General features: G+C 42.1%; 2 protein-coding genes across 4 annotated transcripts in view; one reads left to right on the top strand and one right to left on the bottom strand.

The window, feature by feature from the left end:
* Window positions 1-10,886, bottom strand: part of GSPT1 (G1 to S phase transition 1) — a 33,662-nt gene extending 22,776 nt beyond the window's left edge. Inside the window, exon 1 of one of the 2 annotated variants that reach the window (XM_070362645.1) lies at window positions 10,267-10,886. In XM_070362645.1, the coding sequence (XP_070218746.1) occupies window positions 10,267-10,615 (349 nt within the window). In that variant the 5' untranslated portion in view covers window positions 10,616-10,886. The remainder of the gene's footprint in view (window positions 1-10,266) is intronic. The other variant, XM_005889253.3, reaches the window with a different exon arrangement.
* TNFRSF17 (TNF receptor superfamily member 17) overlaps window positions 1-25,317 on the top strand; it is a 131,174-nt gene that overhangs the window by 31,766 nt on the left and 74,091 nt on the right. For both annotated transcript variants that reach the window (XM_070362647.1, XM_070362648.1), the window contains exon 3: window positions 21,897-22,028. The gene's annotated coding sequence lies outside the window, so the exon portion shown is untranslated. The remainder of the gene's footprint in view (window positions 1-21,896; window positions 22,029-25,317) is intronic.

Raw genomic sequence — 25,317 nt, 5'->3', positions numbered from 1 at the left:
GTGTGATTAACAGGGTATTTTAACAGGAACTGGGAGGAAAAATCCTTTGAACTCAGTCCACAAAGTAAAAGGAATTGTACTTCAGATATAATATAGATTAGTGTTTTTTTTTTGTTTGTTTTCCTATTAAGAAAAGTTTACAGGTAAGATAAGGAAAAATTACTCAATTTTCAGAAAAAGTCAAGTTCATATGCCACCCTAGGGATGGAAGAGGCGGCACAGGGTAGTAGCAAAAGGACAGAACTGAGCTGATTCCTGGCTTGAAATCCTGGCTTGTCATTTGTTAGTTCTCAGATACAGTTATTTCACTGGAGTCATGAAGATGACATGCCATCTGCCAGACAGGATTAAATGAAAGAATAATTTGTTTAGTTATCAAATAACTCGTGGCACCTAGATATTCAACAAATGAGTCTCTACCTCCTAACATGGACTGAGTATCAATTCTATCAACTAACATGTACTGAGTGTCTATTATGGTCTAGACAGGGATTAAGAAGCATTCCCCAAGTCCTGGAGGTAAGGAGGGAGTTGGTGGCAAATTACCCTAATTCCAATTAACCTTTATTGAGCCCTTATGTGCTAACCGGTGTCTCTTCTAATTCCCTTGAAAACCCTATGAAATAGACAACTATCATCTAACATTCAGATGGCCCCTGTTGAAAATCACTCAGAAAAAGTGAACTGAATAAATGACGATATACATATATTCTAAGGCAGGAAAAGACTAAGATAACTGGTGTAGTAGACTCTCCTGTCACTTAGTAAGATAACCCAAACTGCAACTGAGCTTTATAAAATGAAATAGTACATACACCTGAGCACCTAGTTCTAGAACCAACTGTTAAATTTAGAAATACACAACATATGCATTAGGCTGTAAGGCACTTCTCCTGACAGTGACATCAGTAATGAGTTCACCGCCATGGGTGCATAATGCAAAATCTGTTCATGGGTTTTATTTTTCAAGGTGTCTTACTTTTATTGAATATTTGTCTTAAGTTTACAAAGCTTAGAGACAAAGTACCAAAAGCAATCAAGTGCTTAATATACACCTAATGATATGCATTCAGACCACAGAAGACGTTATAAACTGTTTGATAATGCTAGCGACATTTGCAAACTGATGTTTTTCGAATTAATAAAGCAGTAAAATCACATATAACAAGATGTTCCTTAAATTTAAGCTTCTCAATATCGTTGTACCCAGGCTTTACACATTCATGTAAGCCCTTCTTGTTCATTTTACTCTGGTCTTATTCACAATGCACATCACATCCAGATTTTACTGGCTACTATTAATCCTGGGCTTAGAATTCTACTAGACCCAAAGTCATTTGTTCATGGTTAGCAAACAGGATTTTTAGCGCTTGATTTCTCAAGTCTTGCACAGTTCATACCTATCAGTGAAAGAGAAGAAAACCCTCCCAAGGAATGAAATTATGGTTTCATATATTCCAATGGTGTCTCCATGTTCAGACACACATTCTTATCGAGTATTCGAAGGAATAATTCTAATAAAGTAGGAAGGTTATCAGAGTGTACAAGTGATTAAAACTGCCACACCCTAAGTTAAAAGGAGAAACTAATAATTGTGGTGAAATTATTACAATTTTTTAAACATGACTTTACCAAAAGACAGCCAGGCAACAGTACTGCCTGTGTTTTAACACAGATGATAATCTGGGTCTTAAAACTGCTAGTTAAATATGATCATGGTGAAATAAGCCAGTCACAAAATGTCCTATGTTATACCATTCCACTTCCATGAAATATTCAGAATAGGTAAATCCAGAGAGCAGAAAGCAGACTGGTGGTTACCAGAAGCTGGAAGGAAAGGGGAATGGGAAGGGGTGGCGAAAATGCTTTGGAACTAGACAGAGGTGACAGTTTTTACAACACTGAGAATGTTTTAAATGCCATGAATTGTTCACTCTAAAATGGTTAATTTTATGTTATATAGATTTTTTTAATATAAAAAAAATTTAAAGATACAATCATGGATCAAAGGACTTCACTGTGGCAACTCCTATTTTGCCAGCTTACAAGTAAGGACAGCACAAGTTAGTCAAGACCATACATGTGGCAGGTAATGAAAGCTATGTTTTAATTTAAGCTACATATTTTAAACATAAACGATGACCAATTCTCAAAAAGTGCTTAATTCATCTATTTCATAAATCAGCAAGTTAAATTTGCACTGCTTTAGCTATAAAACCAGTCTCTAATCCCCTTTATACACTAAAACAGCTATTTATAATGCCATCTTAAGTAAAATATCTTCCTCCTTTACGCTAAATGGTGTGTTCAGTAAAGAAAAATAAAAACGACTCCAGTGCTGTCACAGAAGTAACAAGTGTCCTACCTGCATGGATCTGAGGAATAGTGATGATTCTGTCTGAGTTTCTACAATGATGGAAACATCTGTGCTGTGATGATAGTCACTAGCCACATGTGGCTCTTAAGCACTTGAAAGGTAGCTACTGTGACTAAGGAACTGCATTTTAGATTTTAGTTTTAAAATTAAACACCCACATGTGCACAGTTGGCTCCTCTGAAGGAGTGACCTCAGTTGCCCTATGAACTTGCCTTATCTGGCTTTCCACTTTGCCCTATTCTCCAACCACTTTCCACCTGAAGGGCTAAGGACCTGGCTTCTTGACTCCTCTAAGATATGACCCTCTTTCAATTATAGATCCACCCACACCCACAGCTTAGTTCTTGTTCCTTAGGAGATTATGGACTTCTAGAATGACTGGTTTTCTGAAACAAGGAGACTTTTTTCTCTACTTTGTCTCCACAGGTTGGCACAGTGTACTGTATAGAATAAATACACACCTAATTTTTACTGAATTAACTTCAGCAGTAGGGTTCAGAACAATTTTATATGTGCCAATTTTCTAAGGGAGTTAGAGAAACAATATCCAAGAGATGTTAAAGAACAGTTTGAGTAAGGAACTAAAATTCTCTGGCACACAGGTGACCACATGGTCTCACAAAAGCTCAGGCATTTTCTCCCAGACAACACTGGAAAATAGTAAAGGCAAGTATCAGAAAGAAAAGCCTGCAGAACATGTACAAGGGTCCATGGTTTTGCCTTAACTACCTAACCCTCTAAAAATAAAAAGGCACAATGTTACAGATAGTGGTGATCACAGCTGTTTATTTTATATCATTTCCTAAAGTGTTTCAAATAATTTCAAAATGTTACTTTAAATTAGAGCATTGCCATACTTCATGGGTGGCTCAGTGGTAAAGAATTCGCCTGCCAATGCAGGAGACACAGGTTTGCTCACTGGTCTTGGGAACTAAGCCCATGCACTCCACAACTACTGAGCCTGTTTGCTGCAACTGCTAAAGCTCGTGAGCCACAAGAGAAGCCACTGTAATCAGAAGCCTGAACCGTAACTAGGGAGTAGCCTCCACTCACAACTAGAGAAAAGCCTGCACAGCAACAAAGACCCAGCACAGCCAAAAAATAAAATAATAAAATTTAAAAAATTATTAGAGCATTGCCTACTTATGACGTGTACCCAGCTACTGCTGAGAAAGAACATGGAGACAGTGCCGTGGTGCACAAACTCATAAGCCCCATTTTTGAAAGTGTCTCAGCCAAAAGACTGTTTAGCTTCTAATTACAAGGAAAAACTAATGGACTTACTATTGCTAGGATAAGCTCTGAAATCAGATCTAAGTTCTAATCCCAACTCCTCCATTTATTCATGGATGTCACGTCCCCTATTTATTTAGCTTCTCTGAAACTTAATTTTCTTATCTGTAAAAACAGGTCATCAGTATCTATACCTCAAGACGTTGTTGTGAAGGGCATTTTAACCAAGTGGTAACTGCTCAATGAATATATTATTATAATAAGCATTTCAATGTCCCATAATGATTATAAAAACTTTTAAGAATGAAATATAAGAAAGGCAAATTCCAGGACCACTTTCTCAGAAGATCCATGCTGGCTGTAGTAATTAGCTCTGGGCATGCTCTTTTTTTTTTGTCATTATTAAACAGCATGGTGTGGTAGAGAGCACTAAATTAGCAACTGGCAAATTTGGATTCTAGACTCAACTGTGTCCTTAAACCTGTGAGTGACCTCAGGCATTCATTCAACATCTCTTATTATTACTGCCAGGTCATCTCTGGTCCTAACATTCTGAAGAACCTATTTACTCAGTCACTAAAGCATATCAACCTGAACAGGCTTTTCTGTAGAGTAACTTAAGTTCTACTCTATTTTTCAAACAATGCTAAAAGATAGTCTTTATAATTTATATACTATCTGCTGCAAAAAGAATGAGATATTTAATTTCAGATACCACAAAAAAGTACAAAGATAACAGAATACCATGCACGTGAAACCAACCACCACAAAGGAGATGGGCTCAGTAGTACTATAAGAACTCCTACTGGAGTTCCACAGAAACAGGCAACCTGATGACATTCTAAGGTACATACTTTTTTAAATAAATTGAGGGATAGTTGATACACAATATTGTATAAGTTTTGGATGTACAACACAGTGATTCACAATTTTTTTTTAAAAATTTATTTTTTTGTGATTCCAATTTTTAAAGGTTATACTCTATAATTACTATAAAACACTGGCTGAATTCTCTATGCTATACAATATATCCTTGTAGGTCATTTTATACATAGTAGTTTGCTAAGGTATGCTTTTTTTATTTCAAGTGAAGAGAAATACAATTACTTAGAATATGGTCTGGAATTAGGTTTGACCAACTCTCAGACAAGGCTAGCTCAAAAAATCCTTGAGAACTGTTCCTCTCACCTAGGAAGGAGAGTATGATGGGGACTGGTTTAACTTGGAGTAGTAATGTAACAACTAACCTTTCCTTAGAACAAAGTCATTTATGAAAAAACCAACAACATATCTGTAGCTCAGCCACACTTCGTTAAAATCTACCAACAGCAGGAAGAAAACTCTTAAGAAGTTTCAGTATGAACCATCAACTGACAGCTAAAAAAGGAGTATGAGGACCTCAGAACAACCAAGTAGCCAAAATCTAACTTCTCTCAAAATTTTAAGAACTGTGAATTGAATGATGAAATTGTAAATAAGGAGCCAGAATCAAAGTAACTCACCCATGTTTAATACGAAATAAACAAGTCTTTACTTAGAAGTGGGCTTTCCTGGTAACTCACATGGTAAAGCGTTTGCCTGCAATACCGGAGACCCGGGTTTGATCCCTGGGTCTGGAGGGTCTGGAAGATCCCCTGGAGAAGGAACTGGCAACCTACTCCAGTATTTTTGCCTGGAAAATCCCATGGATGGACGAGCCTGGCAGGCTACGGTCAATGGGGTCGAAGAGAGTCGGACGTGACTGAGCGACTAACACTTACTTACAAGTAAAGATGACTGGTACTCTAGCAAATTCCTAGGAAACTTGAAGTCCAGAAACACAAGAAAGGTGAATTTTATGTTAATTGTACCTCAGATATTCACAGAGAACACTTAGTAGAAAACAAATCTGTGGTTTTATGATTAGGGTGACACGAGTGAAATTATCTAAAGGGACCTGTGAACGGTGCTCCCCAGCTTTGAAAGCCCTCTCTGTGCACTCTGTGATGGCCCTCTTATCATGAAGGGTCTTCCATTAGAGTAGACTGGGTATCATCTGATCCCTTTCTGGACTCCTTGAGAATCAGTTATCCATCTTGGTGGTATCACTTTGAGGGCCTAGCACAGTATCCTGCCTTCTGCAGGCAGGCAATGTCTGTTCATTAACTGCCATACACATACCTGAGCAAAACCAGAGATTCACATCTCGAAAAATTCCATTCCAATTCAGCTAACTCTTCAGGAAAGATGATCAAATCTCTTTTTCATTCCTTCCTCTCCAATTAGAAAGACAACACTATTTTAACACTTTAAGACATTTCCTCTCCAGCAAATAAAACAAAGCTAAAAATCTGTTCTCTACAATATTTCCCAACATGCCATGATATGTTTTCATCATCTTTTTATGCAGTACAATTCCAGAAAAAAAGCAAAAAATAAACAAAAGGAAAAAAAAGCAGTGAATAAAACCTGCTCTAAAATTCCCATGGGAATTCCCTAGCAGCGCAGTGGTCAGGACTCCATGCTTCCACTGCAGGGGGAGATAAGATCCCAAAACGGCAACGTGGCCAAATAAATAAAAAATCAAACTTATTCCCAAAGTTTCTAACAGTTGAAACAGTTGCTCAACATGGTGCGGCCTTAGTGGATGCCCTCACTTGTTTCCTGAACCCCCACACCTGAGCCACTCCACATGTAAAATCATGAAACGAGAGCCAAAATTGAATGATCTCTAATAATCAGTATGACATGGTAGGAAAAGAAATACTCCTCCAGGAACAATACTTTACCTGATCTTCTCAGCCCACTTACTCCATTCACTGTCTCATCTGAAAAGTCCTTTCTATTACAATTGTTACTGCAGGCATTCAGTCACAAGAAAAACAAAGGGGCAACCATATCTACCATCTCTTTAAACTTAACTATCAGTCAACTGGTATTCTTTAACATAAAAAAGTGTAAGAGCCCTTCAGGACAAAACTGACTATTTGAGTCTGTATCTTCTCTACTCTGGTGGCTCAGAAGAGGTCAGTCACCTTTGGGAAAATTCAGTGAATAACAGCATCCACCAAGTGACTTAAACCCCTCCTAAGGACTAACTGGCTTCCCTGGTGGATCAGCAGTAATGAATCCACCTGCCAGTGCAGGAGACATGGATTTATTCTTGGATTCCCTGGAGAAAGAAATGGCAACCCACTCCAGTATTCTTGCCTGGGAAATCCCATGGACAGAGGAGCCTGGCAGGCTACAGTCCACAGAGTCGCAAAGAGCTGGACATGACTTAGTGACTAAACAACTGCTGGTTTTATTCCATATCCATTTCACAATGGCAGTTTTGAGAGGCAATGAGGGAGGGATGACAGAACTCTATGCCATTACTTTAGAAGCTCTGGCCAAGTTCTATGGCCTGTTTTGTGTTCCTCCCCAAATCCCTATGTTGAAATCCTAATGCCCAAAGTAATGGTATTAGGTGGGGTCTTTGGGTGGCCTTAGACCATGAGGGCAGAGCCTTCATGAATGGGATTAGTGCCTTTATAAAAGAGGCCCCCAGAGAACTCCCCTGCCTCTTCAGCCCTGGGAGGACACAGAAAGCAGTCAGTCAGCAGTCTGTTATCCAGAAGAGAAAAGAGAGCCTCACCCAACCAGGCTGGCACCCTGATCTCAGACTCTGAGCAATAAACTTCTGTTGTTTACAAGCTACGAAGTCTACAGTATTTTGTTATAGCAGCCCAAACACACCAAGCAATCCTGATGAACACTGGTGAACTTGTTTCTCATTTAACAATAAAAAAGCCTGAACTTGGTGCAAATTGGAACCGAAAATAAGTACATTCGATTATAGAAAATGTTTGTTCTGGCACACACAGCACTTGTCTACATTTCATTCATCTGAAGGATTCTAAATGACCATTACTTAGCCATTTTACTTGGATCTGGAGAGAAGTGTACTTAAATGAATTGCATGTAATTACACTTACATGGGTTCTACTTAATCATTTCTTTGGAAACTTATGTTAAAAATTTTCAGAGATCCAAGGTCAACACTGAATCCCAAGCTGTGACTCAGGATATCCTATAGCTGGATATAAGGATTAACCAGCAGCCTGCCAGTTAAAGTGGATGACTTTTTGTGCAAAAGCATCTCCCCTTACCGGTTGCTCCAAGTACCACTGGAGGAAAAAAAAAAAAAGGAAGAGAGAAAAAGAGAAAACTAGCCTTCTCTTTCAGGAGAATGACAGATACTCATCCTATACACGTACATTTTAAAAGCTGTCAATTCTTGGGCCTCCCTGGTGGTCCTGTGCTTAAGAATCTGCCTGCCAACGCAGGGCACCTGGGTTCAATCCCTGGTCCAGGAAGACCCCACAAGAGGTGGAGCAAGTAAGTCTCTGCACCACAACTACTGAGCCTGCGGGCATACAGGCCTGCTCCACAAGAGAAGGCCCGCGCACAGGAAAGAAGACCCAGTGCAGTCATAAATAACTCAAGTCGTTCGTGATAGTGCTCTTCCTCTAGACTCCTTCAAGAGCTCTCCTGAAGTTTTTAAAGTTTTAAAAACACATCCACCACCAGTTTTAGCTGACTTTTAGCTAACAACAGAAGAACACTTAACAGAAGCTATGACTTAGCAACACGCTAGCCCTACAGTTGATTTCCTCACTAAAAAATACTTGCACCCTTTATGGGCTTCCCCTTCACAAATTTCAACCTAAGTGCCATGTCAATGTTTTCCCTGCTTCTTCCAAACACAGTTCTTTGCTCTTATGCTAGTATAATCTATGGGCCTGAATTTATGCTGGAACGTGCAATCCAACAGTGCCACACTAACTCTGGACCATCCATTCTTTCCCAAATAGACATCCTACAGAGGATGGGTGAGTTGTTTTTTAAATATTAACTGGCATTTTGTAGAAACAGCTAGTAAGAGTCAGTAACACCAAATTAGGTTTCTGATTTAAAAAAAAAAAAAAAGAAGAAAAAACTGACCACAATGTAGGGATCCCTAAGGTAGGAACAACCACTCCCCTACACATTCTACATCTCCAACTTCTGGCAGTGTCACAGAGGAAAGGATTAAGAGTAAAACTTCACATCAGCACATAAATATCAGGAAGAGAAAAGACAGTCCATCATAAGAGGCAATGCCTACTCATTCAAGAATGACCACCCTTCCAGACCACTGCTCTAACGACTGCCATCCCTTGACGACTGGCTGATGGCTACATAGGCTGGAAATAGAGTCCTAGGTCTAGTCACAGTGATACTAGTTAACTCCAGATTTACAAGTGAGGGTCAAAAAAGAAAATGGCTGGATAAGAGCAAACTGCATGATAAGGTTTGGGGAACTAGGCACTTTTAGGAGTTGGTAAGTGAAGAAGTTTATGTAGACCAAAGTAGTAAGCAAAGTTAACCTTCTGTTTAAAGGGAAAACATCAACGGCTTCACACAAGTAAAAGAAATACCAGTCAATAAAATAACTAAGTCCAACTGTGTGCCCAAAAGCATTTCCCCAAACTCTCTTTTTGCCTCAAGAGAGAAAACTGCAGGCAAAGTTTCTTAAGAAACTAAACTCCTACAGCACTTTTACAGTGTCTACCTATCCAAGAAATAGGACAACAAAGAACTAAAGAAAGGAATCAGGTTCACTCACTTGACAAAATCAGTACCTGAAAGCATACTATCACTAAGCAGCCCCTAAGTACAGTGAGATTTTTGAAGACTTAACTTGAAGTCACAGAAAGTCACTCGACTAGCCATGGTCAAAACTTCATATGACCCCTAAGAAGTTTTTAACAAATGCTCAGGTGTCTGAACAGACTAACTCCTGACACAAGAACAAAGAGAATGAGTTACACCAAGCAACCTGAATGAGGCAAACGATTTTTAACGCAATAAAAATTCTAAACGTGTCGTCAACTAAAGGGAAGAATCCGAGTCCCATTTAAGAAAAAGGGCACACAGATCAACGTCATTTCCTACACAATTTAATGTTAAGTATAGAACGCTAACTTTGCGACACTCTGTTTACTTCACAACCTTACAAAATGCTAAGGATCTATTGACAGCCAACAGTTTCGGCCCGGTGGCAGGGCTGCAATGCATCCTGGGATTCCGTCGGGACTGTTGGGGTCCGTGGACATTTAAAACGTAATTACACTTTCAGTAACAGGCATTGCAGCGGGGGAAGCTCTCTCGCCCAGGCCCAAGGTGAAGGTAAAACGCGAGCTTTCGTCCGCCCCAACTCCTCAGCGCTCTCAACGCCCATCCGGCCGACTCCTGGCTCCATCTGTCCTGGCTTCTAGGCCTCGTGGCACTGACCCGCTCTCCGTCCCATACGGTTCCCACTTCCCAGCAGGGAACTGCTCCCCTGCGGGGGGCGGTGAGAGGTCGACCCCAGACCCCACCGGTGCGCCCCGCACCCTGCTCCCGCCCCCCGCCGCGGTCGCCCCACGCAGACCCCCTCTCCTGCCCCAGGTCGCCCCACCCAGGACAGCCGGCGCCGCTGTCAGCGGCCCACGTGCCTCCCGGCCCCACGGCCACGCGTCCCTCGCCGGGCGAGGCGCGCCCCCGATCCTCTCCCGGGCCCCGTCCCAGGTGGGCTCTGGCCCCCAGGCCATCTTCCCCAGCCCTCGCAGCACGGTTTCCTCCCGTCCCGGGGGCTGATCCCGGCCCTTTACCCGAAGGGCCTCCCGCGCCGTTGCCGGCTCCGTGGTTGTTGGCGGCGGCGCCAGCTGGGGATGCCGGCAACTGGGCCGGGCCCCGCAGGAAGGACGGCACGAACTCGGCGGCGTGGACGTTGGGCACGAAGGGCTTGGCGTTGACGTTGAGCTGCCGGCTGAAGGCCGCGCTGAGGTGCTCACGCTGGGCCTCGGCCGCCGCCGCCGCCAAGGGGCCGCCGGCACCGCCGCACGGGCCCGGCCCGGGAGCTTCCATGTCCGCCTGGTCCCAGCAGTCGGGCGCCGAGTCGCTGCTGCTGCTGCTCCCGCCGCCGCCGCCGCCGCCACCGCCACCACTGCCGGGATCCATGATCGGGGGGGCCGTGTGTGTGGTGAAGAGAGGGCGGGAAATGGAGGCGGGGGAGACGGGCTGGGGAGGAGCAGGCCGCGCTGACCCAGGAAAGCGGCAAGGCAGAAGGGCCGGGGGCTAGCGGCACAATCCTCGGCGTCGTCGCGGCGGCAGCTCAAGTTCCGACTCCGCACTCGCGACGACTACAGCGGCGGCGGCAGCGGCGACTCTACCCTCCTCGTGTGTGCGCGCTGATCTCCACCCACCCAGCCCCAACCACCTCCGACCGTCTCAGCGCCAACCCCACGCCCGGCGCGGTTTGACCCCTCGCCGCCACCCGTACCTTCGCCTCGGTAGTTCTCGGCCCCGGGCGACCCCGTTTCCGCTTATGAAGCGCGGCAGAAGGCGAAACTACGAGTTCCGGCAGCGCCCGCGCGACCCCGCTGCGGTTTTCCCGGGGGCCGACGGGAGTCGGAGTTCGGGGCCGAGAGCAACCGGAAGCGGCGCCGGCTCCCGGCAGGCAGCGCGAGGAGGCGGAGGTCTGGTTGCCTCACGGCTGCCCCACCTGTCACCGAGTGGGGGCGGGGGTGGGAGCGAACCTTGGCGCGACTCGGCGCGGGGCGGCGGAACGCGAGCCTCTCAGGTCGCGGGGGTGGTCTTTTCCGTGCTGTTCTGCACAGAATGTGGGAAAATGGACAGCAGTTCCAAGGTGGAGAGAAAAGCCTTCAACTCCTGAAAATCGTTCCCTTCTCGTTTCACCAGCCCTCTCCGTTCCCTGCCTCACAGGCATCTTACCTCGTTCTCTTTCTTTCCACCTTCCTCCTCCCTGCCCCCAGTCAGAATTTGCCCTACATTTCAAAGACAACTCAGGGCGTCTTTCATTTTCTGTATTCATTTGGTAGAAGAAACCATAAAACTGTGAGCCATTACCATTTAAACTGCTTTGTGGCTCATAAAGCCCAGCCCGGCAGAGGGGATTATTAACTGGAAACTTACAGTGACTCACTGTCTGTATGACTAGTCATTTAAAGCCTTCACTCAAACTTTTCCATCCCTTCCTCCTCTCGGCCAAGGGCTTTGTAAATTAAATAGAGGATTACCATATTCCATGATGTAACCTGCTAGTCCCACCTAACAGGGTTATTTTTGTGCTTCATTGTACACCTTCCGGTGAGGTGGTTTTATTTTGAATGGCCGAATTTGCTCAGGTTTTCCCGAAGTACTTTATTGACTGCTGCTGCCAGTTACTGTTTGGTAAACATAGGAAAAGGAAAAAAAAAAAAAAAGCAAAAGATAAATATATAGATCCAACTGCTTGAAGTAGGAAAGTACCTGTTAAGTTTTCCTATAATTCTCCCTTGCGGAACCCAAGACGGAGAAAAACATATTGTTGATATTTTTCTCCAAGAAGTCTAGACAGAGTGCAACTAACTAGCTCAATAGAAATTACGGCATAGAAGCAGGAACACAGAATATTTCTTAAGAACCTTATGTGAAGATCTCAAATCTAGATATTAATTTTAATTTTAAATGTCTGTTTTAAGGATAAAAAGAGGACCCAGCCTAATGAGACAAATCAAAAGCAAAGCTGTCAGTTATCTTTGAGAACAACTACTACTCTAAAGTGGTTTGAAATTGTGTTTAATATGAAATTAGCAAACTTGCTGGTTGCATTGTTTCTTTAACACATAACACTTGGGAAGTTGAACCCTATAAATGTAAAGAAACCAGAAATCTCAATTATCACGAGGCTGGATTTAAGCTTCTGGACAGGTCTGTGGTTCATGTTCCCTGAAATTTTCTGGACCTAAATTCCACCTCCACCCCCCTAACAGAGGATTTATTCCTCTCATTAATACAAAGTTCCGGTTACAGCCTATTAATATAGTTCTCTGAAGACCCCACTGAATCTTATATGTTCCACTTTAAACTTGGTGTTAAGTGGATTGTCCTCAGGTTTACAGAGAATTTATCAATGACTGATATAAAAACCGGACCTTCTTTTATATATAGGAGGCCACCTTTGCTGTTGAATCAGAGTCAGGAGAAGAAGAAAATACAATGTATCCAAAATAAAGTGCCTGATGTGCTCTCACAGTCAAGATTTGCTCTCCCCAACCTGCTCCTAAGAAAATGTCAACACAAGCAGCTGACTGAAATAGTGAACCACAGTGTCCTTCTCCAACCCCATGTCATCGGATACCACACTTCAAGAGGAATCACCCTGAGGGCACTGGGTGATCACTCTGATAGGTTAGTTCTTCACACCTAATTACATCAGCAGAGTTTCTTTGGTGTATTTTTCCTAAGATTGAAGAAACTACTAAAGACTGCAGCTTAGAAAAGTTGATGTCATTATGTCATTGATGTCCCTGAATAGGATAATTATTCAGGAAAAAATCCACTCTGTTGGTTTTCAAAAGCCTTAAGCTGCCTGGGTAGAGATACTGCTCCAAGCAGAAAAGGAAGAAGCTTTTTTTTTCTTCTCTTTTTAAATGAGATATAATTGATTTACAGTGTCTTGATAATTATCGTTGTGCTAAGACTGAGCAATTTGAGGTTAGAATCTTTTGTTCATCTTCTTTGTATTTATAATGCTCAGTATAATTCCTGGCATAGAAAACATGCTTAATAAATGTTAGATGAATGAATGGGGGAATCAGTAGGGAATCTGGGACAATACTGCCCTTTTACACTCACTGGGGCTATTGAGACAAAGGATTCTCAACTTAAAGAGTTAGTTTTCCAAGGACAACCTGGTAGTCCCTGTGATGCACACACAAAGTTAGTTGACAACAAGAGGAATCACCCTAAGGGCCCTGGAATTGGAATATGGAAATAGCTCCAAACTGTTAACAACCTAAATGTCCATGAACAGAGAAATAGTTAAGTAAGTGATGTATGTAGCACGGGCTAAGTCACCTTACTCATGTCGGACTCTTTGCGGCCCTATGGACTGTAGCCCACCAGGCTCTTCTGTCTATGGGATTCTCCAGACAAGAATACTAGAGTGGAGTTGCCATTTCCTTCTCCAGGGGATCTTCCTGACCCAAGCATTGAACCTAGATCTCATGTGTCTCCTGCACTGGCAGGCAGGTTCTTTACCACCAGCACCACTTGGGAAGCCCCTAAGTAAGTGATGGTGTATCAATATTATGAGATAACATTTAGCTATGAGGCCAACTTGGAAGTACATGTGTAATGAATATGATGTATCACTATTATGGAATAACATGTAGCTATGAGGCCAACTTGGAAATACACGTATAGTATATGGTAAAGAAGGGGGGATAAGAAAGCTGTGGTACATATACACAATAGAGTATTACTCAGCCATTAAAAAGAATACATTTGAATCAGTTCTAATGAGGTGGATGAAACTGGAGCCTATTATACAGAGTGAAGTAAACCAGAAAGAAAAACACCAATACAGTATACTAACGCATATATATGGAATTTAGAAAGATGGTAACAATAACCCTGTATACAAGACAGCAAAAGAGACACTGATGTATAGAACAGTCTTTTGGACTCTGTGGGAGAGGGTGGGATGATTGGGAGAATGGCATTGAAATATGTATAATATCATATATGAAACAAGTCGCCAGTCCAGGTTCGATGCACGATACTGGATGCTTGGGGCTGGTGCACTGGGACGACCCAGAGGGATGGTATGGGGAGGGAGGAGGGAGGAGGGTTCAGGATGGGGAACACATGTATACCTGTGGCAGATTCACTTTGATATATGGCAAAACCAATACAATATTGTAAAGTTAAATAAAATAAAATTTAAAAATAAATAAATAAATAATTTAAAAAAAAAGAAGGGGGAAGGCGAGATATCTAATACGTGTATAAACATGTAGTGGATCACTGTGCCTAGTATACAGTCTTATTTCTGTAAAGATACCTAGCTTCTTTTAGTATTTTTTTTTTTTTAATGTATTTGGTTGTGCCAGGTCTTAGTTGCAACATTTGGAATCTTTAGTTGTGTCATGTGAGCTCTAAGCTGCAGCATGTGGGATCCAGTTCCCTGACCAGGGATGGAACCTGGGCCCTCTGCATTGGGAGGGTGGAGTCTTAGCCACTGGATTGCCAGGGAAATCCCAAGATGTTTAGCTTTATTTCCTTTGTCTTGAATTCTCTTTCCATAGATCTTCACCTCCCTAATTGTCTTCACTCATTTCAGATGCCATCATTCGTTTCAGAGACCTTTACTAGCCACCCTGGCCCTCCACCAACCCACATCACTCTCTACCATCTTTCCCACTTTTATTTTTTCAGAGCATTTACCACAACTGAAAATCACATTCACTCCCAAGCTTACTGCCCATCTCCTACTAGAAAATTAATTCCTCCAGCCTGTCTTGTTCACCATTGAGTTTCCCATCACCTACAACATCGCCTGGCTCACGTGGGTATAAAGTCCTCAGTAAGCCTCCAGGAGAGAAGGAAACATATGTATCTCTCTGGATACTATAAAGCTTTTTAAAGTTTGGAGAGTTATATATATATATATAAACAGTTAAGGAAGGCTTCCTTGGTGGCTCAGTGTAAAGAAGCCACCTTTCGTTGCAGGAAACATGGGTTCGATCCCTGATCAAGATCTCACATACTGCAAAGCAGCTAAGCCCGTGTGCCCCAACTACTGAGCCTGTGCTCGAGAGAGCCTGAGAACTGCAACTACTCAGCCCATATGCCACAATTATGAAGCCTGTGCACTCCAAAGCCCGTGTTCCACAACAAGAGAAATCACTGCAATGAGAAGCCTGGGCACAGCAAGCAGAGAGTAGACCCCAGTCTCTACTGCTAGAGAAAGTCCAGTGCAGCAGCAAAGACCCAGGACACCCAAAAAGAAATACAATGCAATTATAAAAAAATAAAAATAAAAGACCTCCTCCCTGTAAGACTTCCCTTGTTAACTTAAAAAAATAAATAAAAATTAAAAAAATAAACAGTTAAAGGAAGGTATATTTGTGGGATGGGATTGGACATGGAGATGAGCAGCTGGGAAAAGAAATTATAATTTTTTACTTTTACCTTTATGTTTAGATTTTCCTACAACAAGCAAATTGCTTTAAAAAGCTTTTTTTAGTAAGATGAAATTCACATAGCATAAAATTGACCATTTAAAATAAGTAAGATATTCAGCAGTATTTGGTGAGCTTACAGTGTTGTGCAACCACCTCCTCTGTCTAGTTCCAAAACATTTGATCATGGCATAAGGAAACCCATAACTGTTGTGAGAATAATCCTCATTCCCATAGGATCCTGCTCCCCATCTCCTCTCCCCACTGCCCCTGAAACTCACCAATCTCCTTTCTATCTCTAGGATTTGCCTGGTCTGGTCATTTCATATAAATGGAATCATACAATATATAACCTTTTGTGTCCGACTTCTTTCACTTAGCAAACTATTTTCAAAATTCATCCATGTTGTAGTATGTTGTTTAGTCGCTCAGTTGTGTCCGACTTTTTGGGACCCTGTAGACTGAAGCATACCAGGCTTGTCTCTCCTTCACTGTCTCCCAGAGTTTGCTCAGATTCATGTCCATTGAGTTGGTGATGCTACCTAACCATCTCATCCTCCGCTTTTGCCTTCAGTCTTTCCCAGTGTCAGTGCCTTTTCTGATTAGTCAGCTCTTCACATCAGGTAGCCAAAGTATTGCAGCTCCAGCTTCAGCGTAAGTCCTTCCTTGAGTGAGTATTCAGGGTTGTTTTCCTTTAGGGTTGACTGGTTTGATCTCCTTGTTGTAGTATGTATTGGTATTTTATCCCTTTTTATGATGGAGTACTATTCCATTATGTGGATGTACCACTTCTTATTTATCCATTAATTTGTCCATGAGCAAATTGCTTTTGTAACTTAAAGACATTAAAAACAAAAGAAAGGTTAAATAGGGAAAGTCCCAGTAAGGTGTCGAGGCTACTTAATTGTACTGTGGCAATGACAGTTTCCTGGTTTTGATAGTGTACTATGGTTATGTAAGGGGTTGCGGTACATTGGACCTTTTGTAATGTTTTTGAAAATTCTTATAAGCCTATGGTTACTTCAAAATAAAAAGTTAAAAGGTTAAAGACTATCATACTGAGATTTCACTGATGGTCCAGTGGTTAAGACTCCATGCTTCCAGTGCAGAAGGCACAGGTTCCATCCCTGGTTGGGGAACTAAGATTCTGAATGCCGTGTGGCACCACAAAAACAGATGAAAAACCTCTTATATAACAACAACAAAAAAACACCCCATATATTCTGAACTCTTAGAGCCCACCTGTAATTTTACAGACATTAGCTTAAGTTCCCTAGTCTTTACCAAAAGATTTTTTTTCTGTCCTTCTTAATTAATTTTGTTTGGGCCAGGGGTAGCATTAGGGAAGCTTTTTTTTTTTTTTTTTAATCTTTGAGGATTTTGTAAATATAGAAAAGTACAAAGAATCATAAGCATACACATACCTACATACAATCCCAGTATTGTCAATTTTTAAAATATCATCATCTTGTTTCATATTTTAAAATCAGAAATAGAACATTCCAGTGTACATGCTACCTCTTTACTCCCACTTCTGTCCCATTCTATCCCTCCAAAAAGGCAACCACTATTATACATTTGAAAGTGAAAGTCACTCAGTTGTGTCTGTCTCTTTGTAACATATACGTATATGTATTGCTGATACATATATGTATGTGAACCATGAACTTCCAGGTGTTCAAGCTGGTTTCAGAAAAGGCAGAGGAACCAGAGATCAAATTGCCAACAACCGCTGGATCATCAAAAAAGCAAGAGAGTTCCAGAAAAACATCTATTTATGCTTTATTGACTATTCCAGTAATCAATTGGCATTTGACTGTGTGGATCACAATAAACTGTGGAAAATTTTGAAAGAGATGGGAATACCAGACCACCTGATCTGCCTCTTGCGAAATCTGTATGCAGGTCAGGAAGCAACAGTTAGAACTGGACATGGAACAACAGACTGGTTCCAAATAGGAAAAGGAGTACATCAAGGCTGTATATTGTCACCCTGTTTATTTAATTTATATGAAGAGTACATCATGAGCAATGCTGGACTGGATGAAGCACAAGCTGGAATCAAGATTGCCGGGAGAAATATCAATAACCTCAGATATGCAGATGACACCACCCTTATGGCAGAAAGTAAAGAAGAACTAAAGGGCCTCTTGATGAAAGTGAAAGTGGAGAGTGAAAAAGTTGGCTTAAACCTCAACATTCAGAAAACGAAGATCATGGCATCCGGTTCCATCACTTCATGGGAAATAGATGGGGAAACAGTGGAAACAGTGGCAGACTTTATTTTTTTGGACTCCAAAATCACTGCAGATGGTGACTGCAGCCATGAAATTAAAAGAAGCTTACTCCTTGAAAGGAAAGTTATGACCAACCTAGACAGCATATTAAAAAGCAGAGACATTACTTTGCCAACAAAGCTTCGTCTAGTCAAGGCAATGGTTTTTCCAGTAGTCATATATGGATGTGAGAGTTGGACTATAAAGAAAGCTGAGCGCCGAAGAATTGATGCTTTTGAACTGTGGTGTTGGAGAAGACTCTGGAGAGTCCCTTGGACTGCAAGGAGATCTAACCAGTCCATCCTAAAGGAGATCAGTCCTGAATGTTCATTGAAAGGACTGAGAATGAAGCTGAAACTCCAGTACTTTGGCCACCTGATGCGAAGAGCTGACTCATTGGAAAAGGCCCTGATGCTGGGAAAGATTGAAGGTGAAAGGACAAGGGGACAGCAGAGGATGAAATGATTGTATGGCATCACCAACTCAATGGACATGAGTTTGAGTAAACTCTGGGAGTTGGTGATGGACAGGGAGGCCCGGCGTGCTGCAGTCCATGGGGTCGAAAAGAGTCAGACATGACTGAGCAACTGAACTTACTGATACATATACATGTGACTGTATAGCCCATGGAATTCTCCAGGCCAGAATACTGGAGTAGGTAGCCTTTTCCATCTCTGGGGGATCTTCCCAACCCAGGGATCAAACCCAGGTCTCCCACATTGCAGGTGGATTCTTTACCAGCTGAGCCACAAGGGAAGCCCAAGAACACTGGAGTGGGTAGCCTATGCCTCCTCCAGCAGATCTTCCCGACCCAGGAATCAAACTGGGGTCTCTTGCATTGCAGGCAGATTCTTTACCAACTGAGGTATCAGGGAAGCCCTATGAGATCCATCTATTTAAAGATAGATATATATATCGTATATATATATATATATATACGTATAAGTCAATGAAAAATACACTGTATTTAGAATTTACATATAATATGCAAAATCTGTCTTTCACTTCATGTGTTTATCTTTAACTACTATATAATAACTCCATTTATGTTTATACATCTTTTTTTAAATTCACCCATTTCCCTAAACTTTTAGGTAATTTCCAATTTTTTGTTATACCAACGATAATTATACAAGTGTCAGGATCCTTTCAGAACCAGTTATAGAAATTTCAACTCAAAGTAAATTTAACTTTAAGAAATGCATTTTCTTACTTAACTATAAACCCTAAGATAGGACTGACTTCTTAGTCCATTGGTTTGGGAGCTTAATGACATCACCAGTGACCTACATCTTTCCATCTGTCTGCTGCCTTGGGTGGTGGCTTCAGTCTCCGGCTGGCCCCAAGATGGCTGCAGGGTTCCAGATAAGAGAGAGTTCCAGATGCACCCAGAGAAGTAAGAGAGAGCATCTCACCCTGCAGCCCTCTTCTAGGAATGAGGAAACTTTTTCAGACGCTCTCTATGAGATATCTCCTCCCATGTCACTGGCCAGAATTTGGATCACCTTCCCATTTTTGAAAAGGAGATCTCTCTGTTTTTATTGTAAAATAGAGATAACATAAAAAATGTACCACTTCAGCCATTTGTAAGTGTACATTTCAGTGCCATTAAGTACCTTCATGCTGTTGTGCAGTCAACACCCCCATCCATCTCCAGAACTTCTTCCTCTTTCCAATCTGAGACTCTGTATCCATTAGAGTAACTCCCATCCTCCCCTCCCCCCGCCCTTGGCAACCACCATTCTGCCTTCTGTGTCTATGATTTTGAACACTTTAGATGTCTCCTAGGTTTCCCTGGTGGCTCAGAAGGGAAAGAACCTGCCTGTAATACAGGAGACCCAGGTCCTATTCCTGGGTCGGGAAGATCCCCTGGAAAAGGAAATGGCAGCCCACTCCAGTATTCTTGTTTTGAGAATTCCATGGAAAGAGGAGCCTGGGGGGGCTACAGTCCATTAGGTCGCAAAGAGTCAGACATGACTGAGCACACACACATACACACACACACACACATACCTCATAGAACCCTATGGTGACAAATACTGTACTTAATTTAGCATAATGTCCTCCAGTTTCATTCATGTTTAGAATATATTAAAATTTATTTCCTTTTCAGAATTTCCTCTTTAAGGTAGAATAATATTTCATTGTCTCCACATACTACATTTTGTTTATCCATCAGTCGGTAGGTACTGGGGTTGCTCCCATCTGTGGGCTATTGTGAATAATGCTGTTTTGGATATGAGTGTACAAATATCTACTCAAGTTCCTGTTTTCAGTTCTTTTATGTATATACGTAGAAGTAGAATTGCAGAATCATATGGTAATTCTATGTTTAATTTTTTGAAGACTGCTATGCTTTTTTTCCACAGTGGCTGTGCCATTTTACATTTTCACCAGTAATTCACAAGGGCTCCAGTTTTTCCATATCCTCACCAACACTTGTAGTTTTCTGTTTTTGCTTTGTTATTTTCTTTTTATTTATTGGCTGTGCTGGGTTTTCGTTTCTGTCTCTGGGGCTTTCTCTAGTTGCAGAGAGTGGAGGCTACTCTCTAGTTGCGGTGTGTGGGCTTCTCATTGTGGTGGCTTCTCCTGCTGCAGAACGTGGGCTCTTAGGCTTCAGTAGTTGCAGCTCCGGGGCTCTAGAGCACAGGCTCAATAGTTATGGTGCACAGGCTTAGCTGTTCCTGAGCATGTGGGATCTTCCTGGATCAGGAATCAAACCTGTGTCTCTTGTATTGACAGGTAGATTCTTTACCACTGAACCACCAGGGAAACCCTGGTTTTGTTATTTTAAATAATAATCATCCTCATGAGTGTGAAGTGGAATCTCACTGTGGAAAATGGATCTCTTAAACTAGTGGCTTGCACTGTTGGTTGCAGATGAAAATTACCTGGGGAAACTTTAAACCCAACCCATATCTAGATTCTGATATTCTTGGTCTGGGGTAGGAACATGGACACTGATTCTTTTTAAGTACATTCCACCAAAGGCTTCTGTGTGAGGCCAGGCTTGAGAACCACTGGTCTAGTTGTTTTCATTCTTTAAAAAAAAATTTATTTTTCGGCAGCACCTGGCAGCATGTGGGATCTTAGTTCTCCAACCAGGGATAGAACTCATGCCACCTGCAGCGGAACCTCGGAGTCCTAAGCACTGGAAGGCCAGGGAATTCTCCTCCTAAAAATTTTTTTAAATTGAAGTATCGTGGTGGTGGTGGTTTAGTCGCTAAGTCGTGTCCAACTCTTGCGATCCCATGGACTGTAGCCTGTCAGGCTCCTCTGTCCATGGGATTCTCCAGGCAAGAATACTGGGGTGGGTTGCCCTTTCCTTCTCCAGGGGATCTTCCCAACCCAGAAATCGAACCCGGGTCTCCTGCATTGCAGGCAGATGATTTACCAACTGAGCTATGAGGGAAGCCCCAAATTGAAGTATAGTTGATTTACAAATATGTGTCAGTTTCAAGTGTGTGAGTGTGTGTACGTGTGTATCTATCTATCTATCTATCTATATTTTCAGATTCTTTTCCCTTTGGGTTATTACAAAATACTGAGTATAGTTAGTTCCCTGTGCAGTAGATCCTTTATTATCTATTTTATATATAGTACTGTGTATATGTTAATCCCAAACCCCTAATTTATCCCTGCCCCCACCCCCACCAGCATTTTGTTTTTGCTAAGTACAGTCAACTCTGACTTATTGATAGAAATTTGGAACCAGATAGCAATAATGAACAGAAAATACGTGGCTTGTTTTAATTTCCTCACCCAGCAAACATTTTGTCAAAATTGGCAACAAACACTGTGATAAATTGATTGGTTCTGCACTTTGGCTAGACTTTCTCATTTTATGTGTTGTGTTTGTTTTTAACAGCTTATTAAGATTTAATTCACAAACCGTACAGTTTGCCCATTTACAGAGTCCTGTTCAGAGGTTTTTAGTCTATTCTCAGTTGTGAAACACTGTCACCAAATTTAATGATATTTCTTTGTTTTTTAAAGTCTAGATCAATGAAAATGGCCCATTGGAATGAAATTACCTAAGAGCTGACATCAAACAGAAAAGAAGCAGAGAAAAGGGCTCTCAATGAGTCACAAATACATAAACAAGATTGCACTGTGCAAGATATAAAGGTAAGGACAGATTGAATTACTACAGATGATGATGATGATGGTGATATTATTACCTGAAAAACTGGGTTCACCTCTGGGTAGGTATCAAGCCAAAAGATTTATTACCTGCCACAAGTAAAGAAGATACCAGGCATCTTTCTCTAAGCAATGTCTCCCTGAACAACTAAATTGGGAAAGTTTTACGGTAAGGGTTTATGCATATTCATGAAGGGGCTTGAGCAGAGGAGAATTCAGGACGGAACTGGGGCCAGGGTCAACGGAGTCCGAGCTTTAGCTGATCAAAGTCACGAGGGTCCACATCACCATTCCGTTCTCCACCCGAATTACTGCAGAACTCAAAGTCTGTTATCAGATTGTTCCTCCCTTGAGGAAGAACTAGGACCCTGTCTCACCGCTGAACTATGGTTTCCTGACTGCTTGTTCTTTGTTCCTGTGCTCTCCCATTTCTGAGAGCCCGTTCAAGGGCAAGCCTGATGGCCAGGCTTGCATCACAACATGGCTTAGGCCAAAAATGGCTTCTTTTATGTCAAGAATTGTGAAATGTCTTCTGCTCTATGCTCTACTGGTAACCAAGGAACGAAGATGTGAACAATCAAGAAAGAAACTTTGGCCCCAGATCAGATCAGATCAGTCACTCAGTAGTGTCCGACTCTTTGCAACCCCATAAATTGCAGCACGCCAGGCCTCCCTGTCCATCACCAACTCCCGGAGTTCACTCAGACTCATGTCCATCGAGTCAGTGATGCCATCCAGCCATCTCATCCTCTGTCGTCCCCCTTCTCCTCCTGCCCCAATTCCTCCCAGCATCAGAGTCTTTTCCAATGAGTCAACTCTTCACATGAGGTGGCCAAAGTACTGGAGTTTCAGCTTTAGCATCATTCCTTCCAAAGAAATCCCAGAGCTGATCTCCTTCAGAATGGATTGATTGGATCTCCTTGCAGTCCAAGGGACTCTCAAGAGGCTTCTCCAACACCACAGTTCAAAAGCATCAATTCTTCAGCGCTCAGACTTCTTCACAGTCCAACTCTCACATCCATACATGACCACAGGAAAAACCATAGCCTTGACTAGATGAAGCTTTGTTGGCAAAGTAATGTCTCTGCTTTTGAATATGCTATCTAGGTTGGTCATAACTTTCCTTCCAAGGAGTAAGCGTCTTTTGATTTCATGGCTGCAGTCACCATCTGCAGTGATTTTGGAGCCCAGAAAAATAAAGTCTGACACTGTTTCCACTGTTTCCCCGTCTATTTCCCATGAACTGATGGGACCGGATGCCATGATCTTCGTTTTCTGAATGTTGAGGTTTAAGCCAACTTTTTCACTCTCCTCTTTCACTTTCATCAAGAGGCTTTTGAGTTCCTCTTCACTTTCTGCCATAAGGGTGGTGTCATCTGCATATCTGAGGTTATTGATATTTCTCCGGCAATCTTGATTCCAGCTTGTGCTTCTTCCAGTCCAGCGTTTCTCATGATGTACTCTGCATATAAGTTAAATAAACAGGGTGACAATATACAGCCTTGATGTACTCCTTTTCCTATTTGGAACCAGTCTGTTGTTCCATGTCCATTTCTAACTGTTGCTTCCTGACCTGCATACAGATTTCTCAAGAGGCAGATCAGGTGGTTTGGTATTCCCATCTCTTTCAGAATTTTCCACAGTTTATTGTGATCCACACAGTCAAAGGCTTTGGCATAGTCAATAAAGCATAAATAGATGTTTTTCTGGAACTCTCTTGCTTTTTCCATGATCCAGTCCAGTTCTAACTGTTGCTTCCTGACCTGCATACAGATTTCTCAAGAGGCAGATCAGGTGGTCTGGTATTCCCAACTCTTTCAGAATTTTCCACAGTTTATTGTGATCCACACAGTCAAAGGCTTTGGCATAGTCAATAAAGCAGAAATAGATGTTTTTCTGGAACTCTCTTGCTTTTTCCATGATCCAGCGGATGTTGGCAATTTGATCTCTGGTTCCTCTGCCTTTTCTAAAACAAGCTTGACCATCAGGAAGTTCACGGTTCACATGTTGCTGAAGCCTGGCTTGGAGAATTTTGAGCATTACTTTACTAGCGTGTGAGATGAGTGCAGTTGTGCAGTAGTTTGAGCATTCTTTGGCATTGCTTTTCTTTGGGATTGGAATGAAAACTGACCTTTTCCAGTCCTGTGGCCACTGCTGAGTTTTCCAAATTTGCTGGCATATTGAGTGCAGCACTTTCACAGCATCATCTTTCAGGATTTGGAATAGCTCAACTGGAATTCTATCACCTCCACTAGCTTTGTTCGTAGTGATGCTCTCTAAGGCCCACTTGACTTCACATTCCAGGATGTCTGGCTCTAGGTCAGTGATCACACCATCATGAAGATCTTTTTTGTACAGTTCTTCTGTGTATTCTTGCCATCTCTTCTTAATATCTTCTGCTTCTGTTAGGTCCATACCATCTCTGTCCTTTATCGAGCCCATCTTTGCATGAAATGTTCCTTTGGTATCTCTGATTTTCTTGAAGGGATCCCTAGTCTTTCCCATTCTGTTGTTTTCCTCTATTTCTTTGCATTGATCGCTGAAGAAGGCTTTCTTATCTCTTCTTGCTATTCTTTGGAACTCTGCATTCAGATGCTTATATCTTTCCTTTTCTCTTTTGCTTTTCGCTTCTCTTCTTTTCACAGCTATTTGTAAAGCCTCCCCAGACAGCCATTTTGCTTTTTTGCATTTCTTTTCTAAGGAAATGGTCTTGATCCCTGTCTCCTGTGCAATGTCACGAACCTCATTCCATAGTTCATCAGGCACTCTATCTATCAGAGAGCTAGATGCATATGAAAGAAATGATTTCAGCAAGACTGGACGCTTGCATATTCCTATACACAGAAGATCACTAATTCTCTTCAGTTTTGTTAATCTTTTGATATTCAGATTTCCTGCCCCTTGCTGCAAACTTGTGTGTAGCCTGGCTCCTACCCCACCTCCTCAGAGTCAGCTCTCTCGGGGGATTGCCTGAGATACTGTCTCCCAGACTTGAGTCCTTAACATTCCCACCAAATAAAATAACTCTCTATTTATAGGTTGTGACTAATTTTTTTTTTTTCAATCGACAAAAGCCCTGCCTGGTCCTCTTTCTCCAGGGACTCCCTGCCCTACCTGCTTACAGTATTGTTAAAACTTGGTGATGCCAAGGAGATTACAACTTTGAGCCTGAGAACTCCGTCTTAATCAATCAACCTGAAATTGGTTCTTGTCGTGAAATTGGCTTCCTCTCTGCTCCTGTGTATTATCCGCCTTTCGATGAACTGCTACAAAA

The sequence above is a fragment of the Bos mutus genome, chromosome 25, assembly GCF_027580195.1.
Source record: "Bos mutus isolate GX-2022 chromosome 25, NWIPB_WYAK_1.1, whole genome shotgun sequence".
Taxonomy (NCBI): Eukaryota; Metazoa; Chordata; class Mammalia; order Artiodactyla; family Bovidae; genus Bos; species Bos mutus.
The sequence above is the reverse complement of the archived record's forward strand: the minus strand, read 5'-3'. Positions and strand labels throughout refer to the sequence as shown.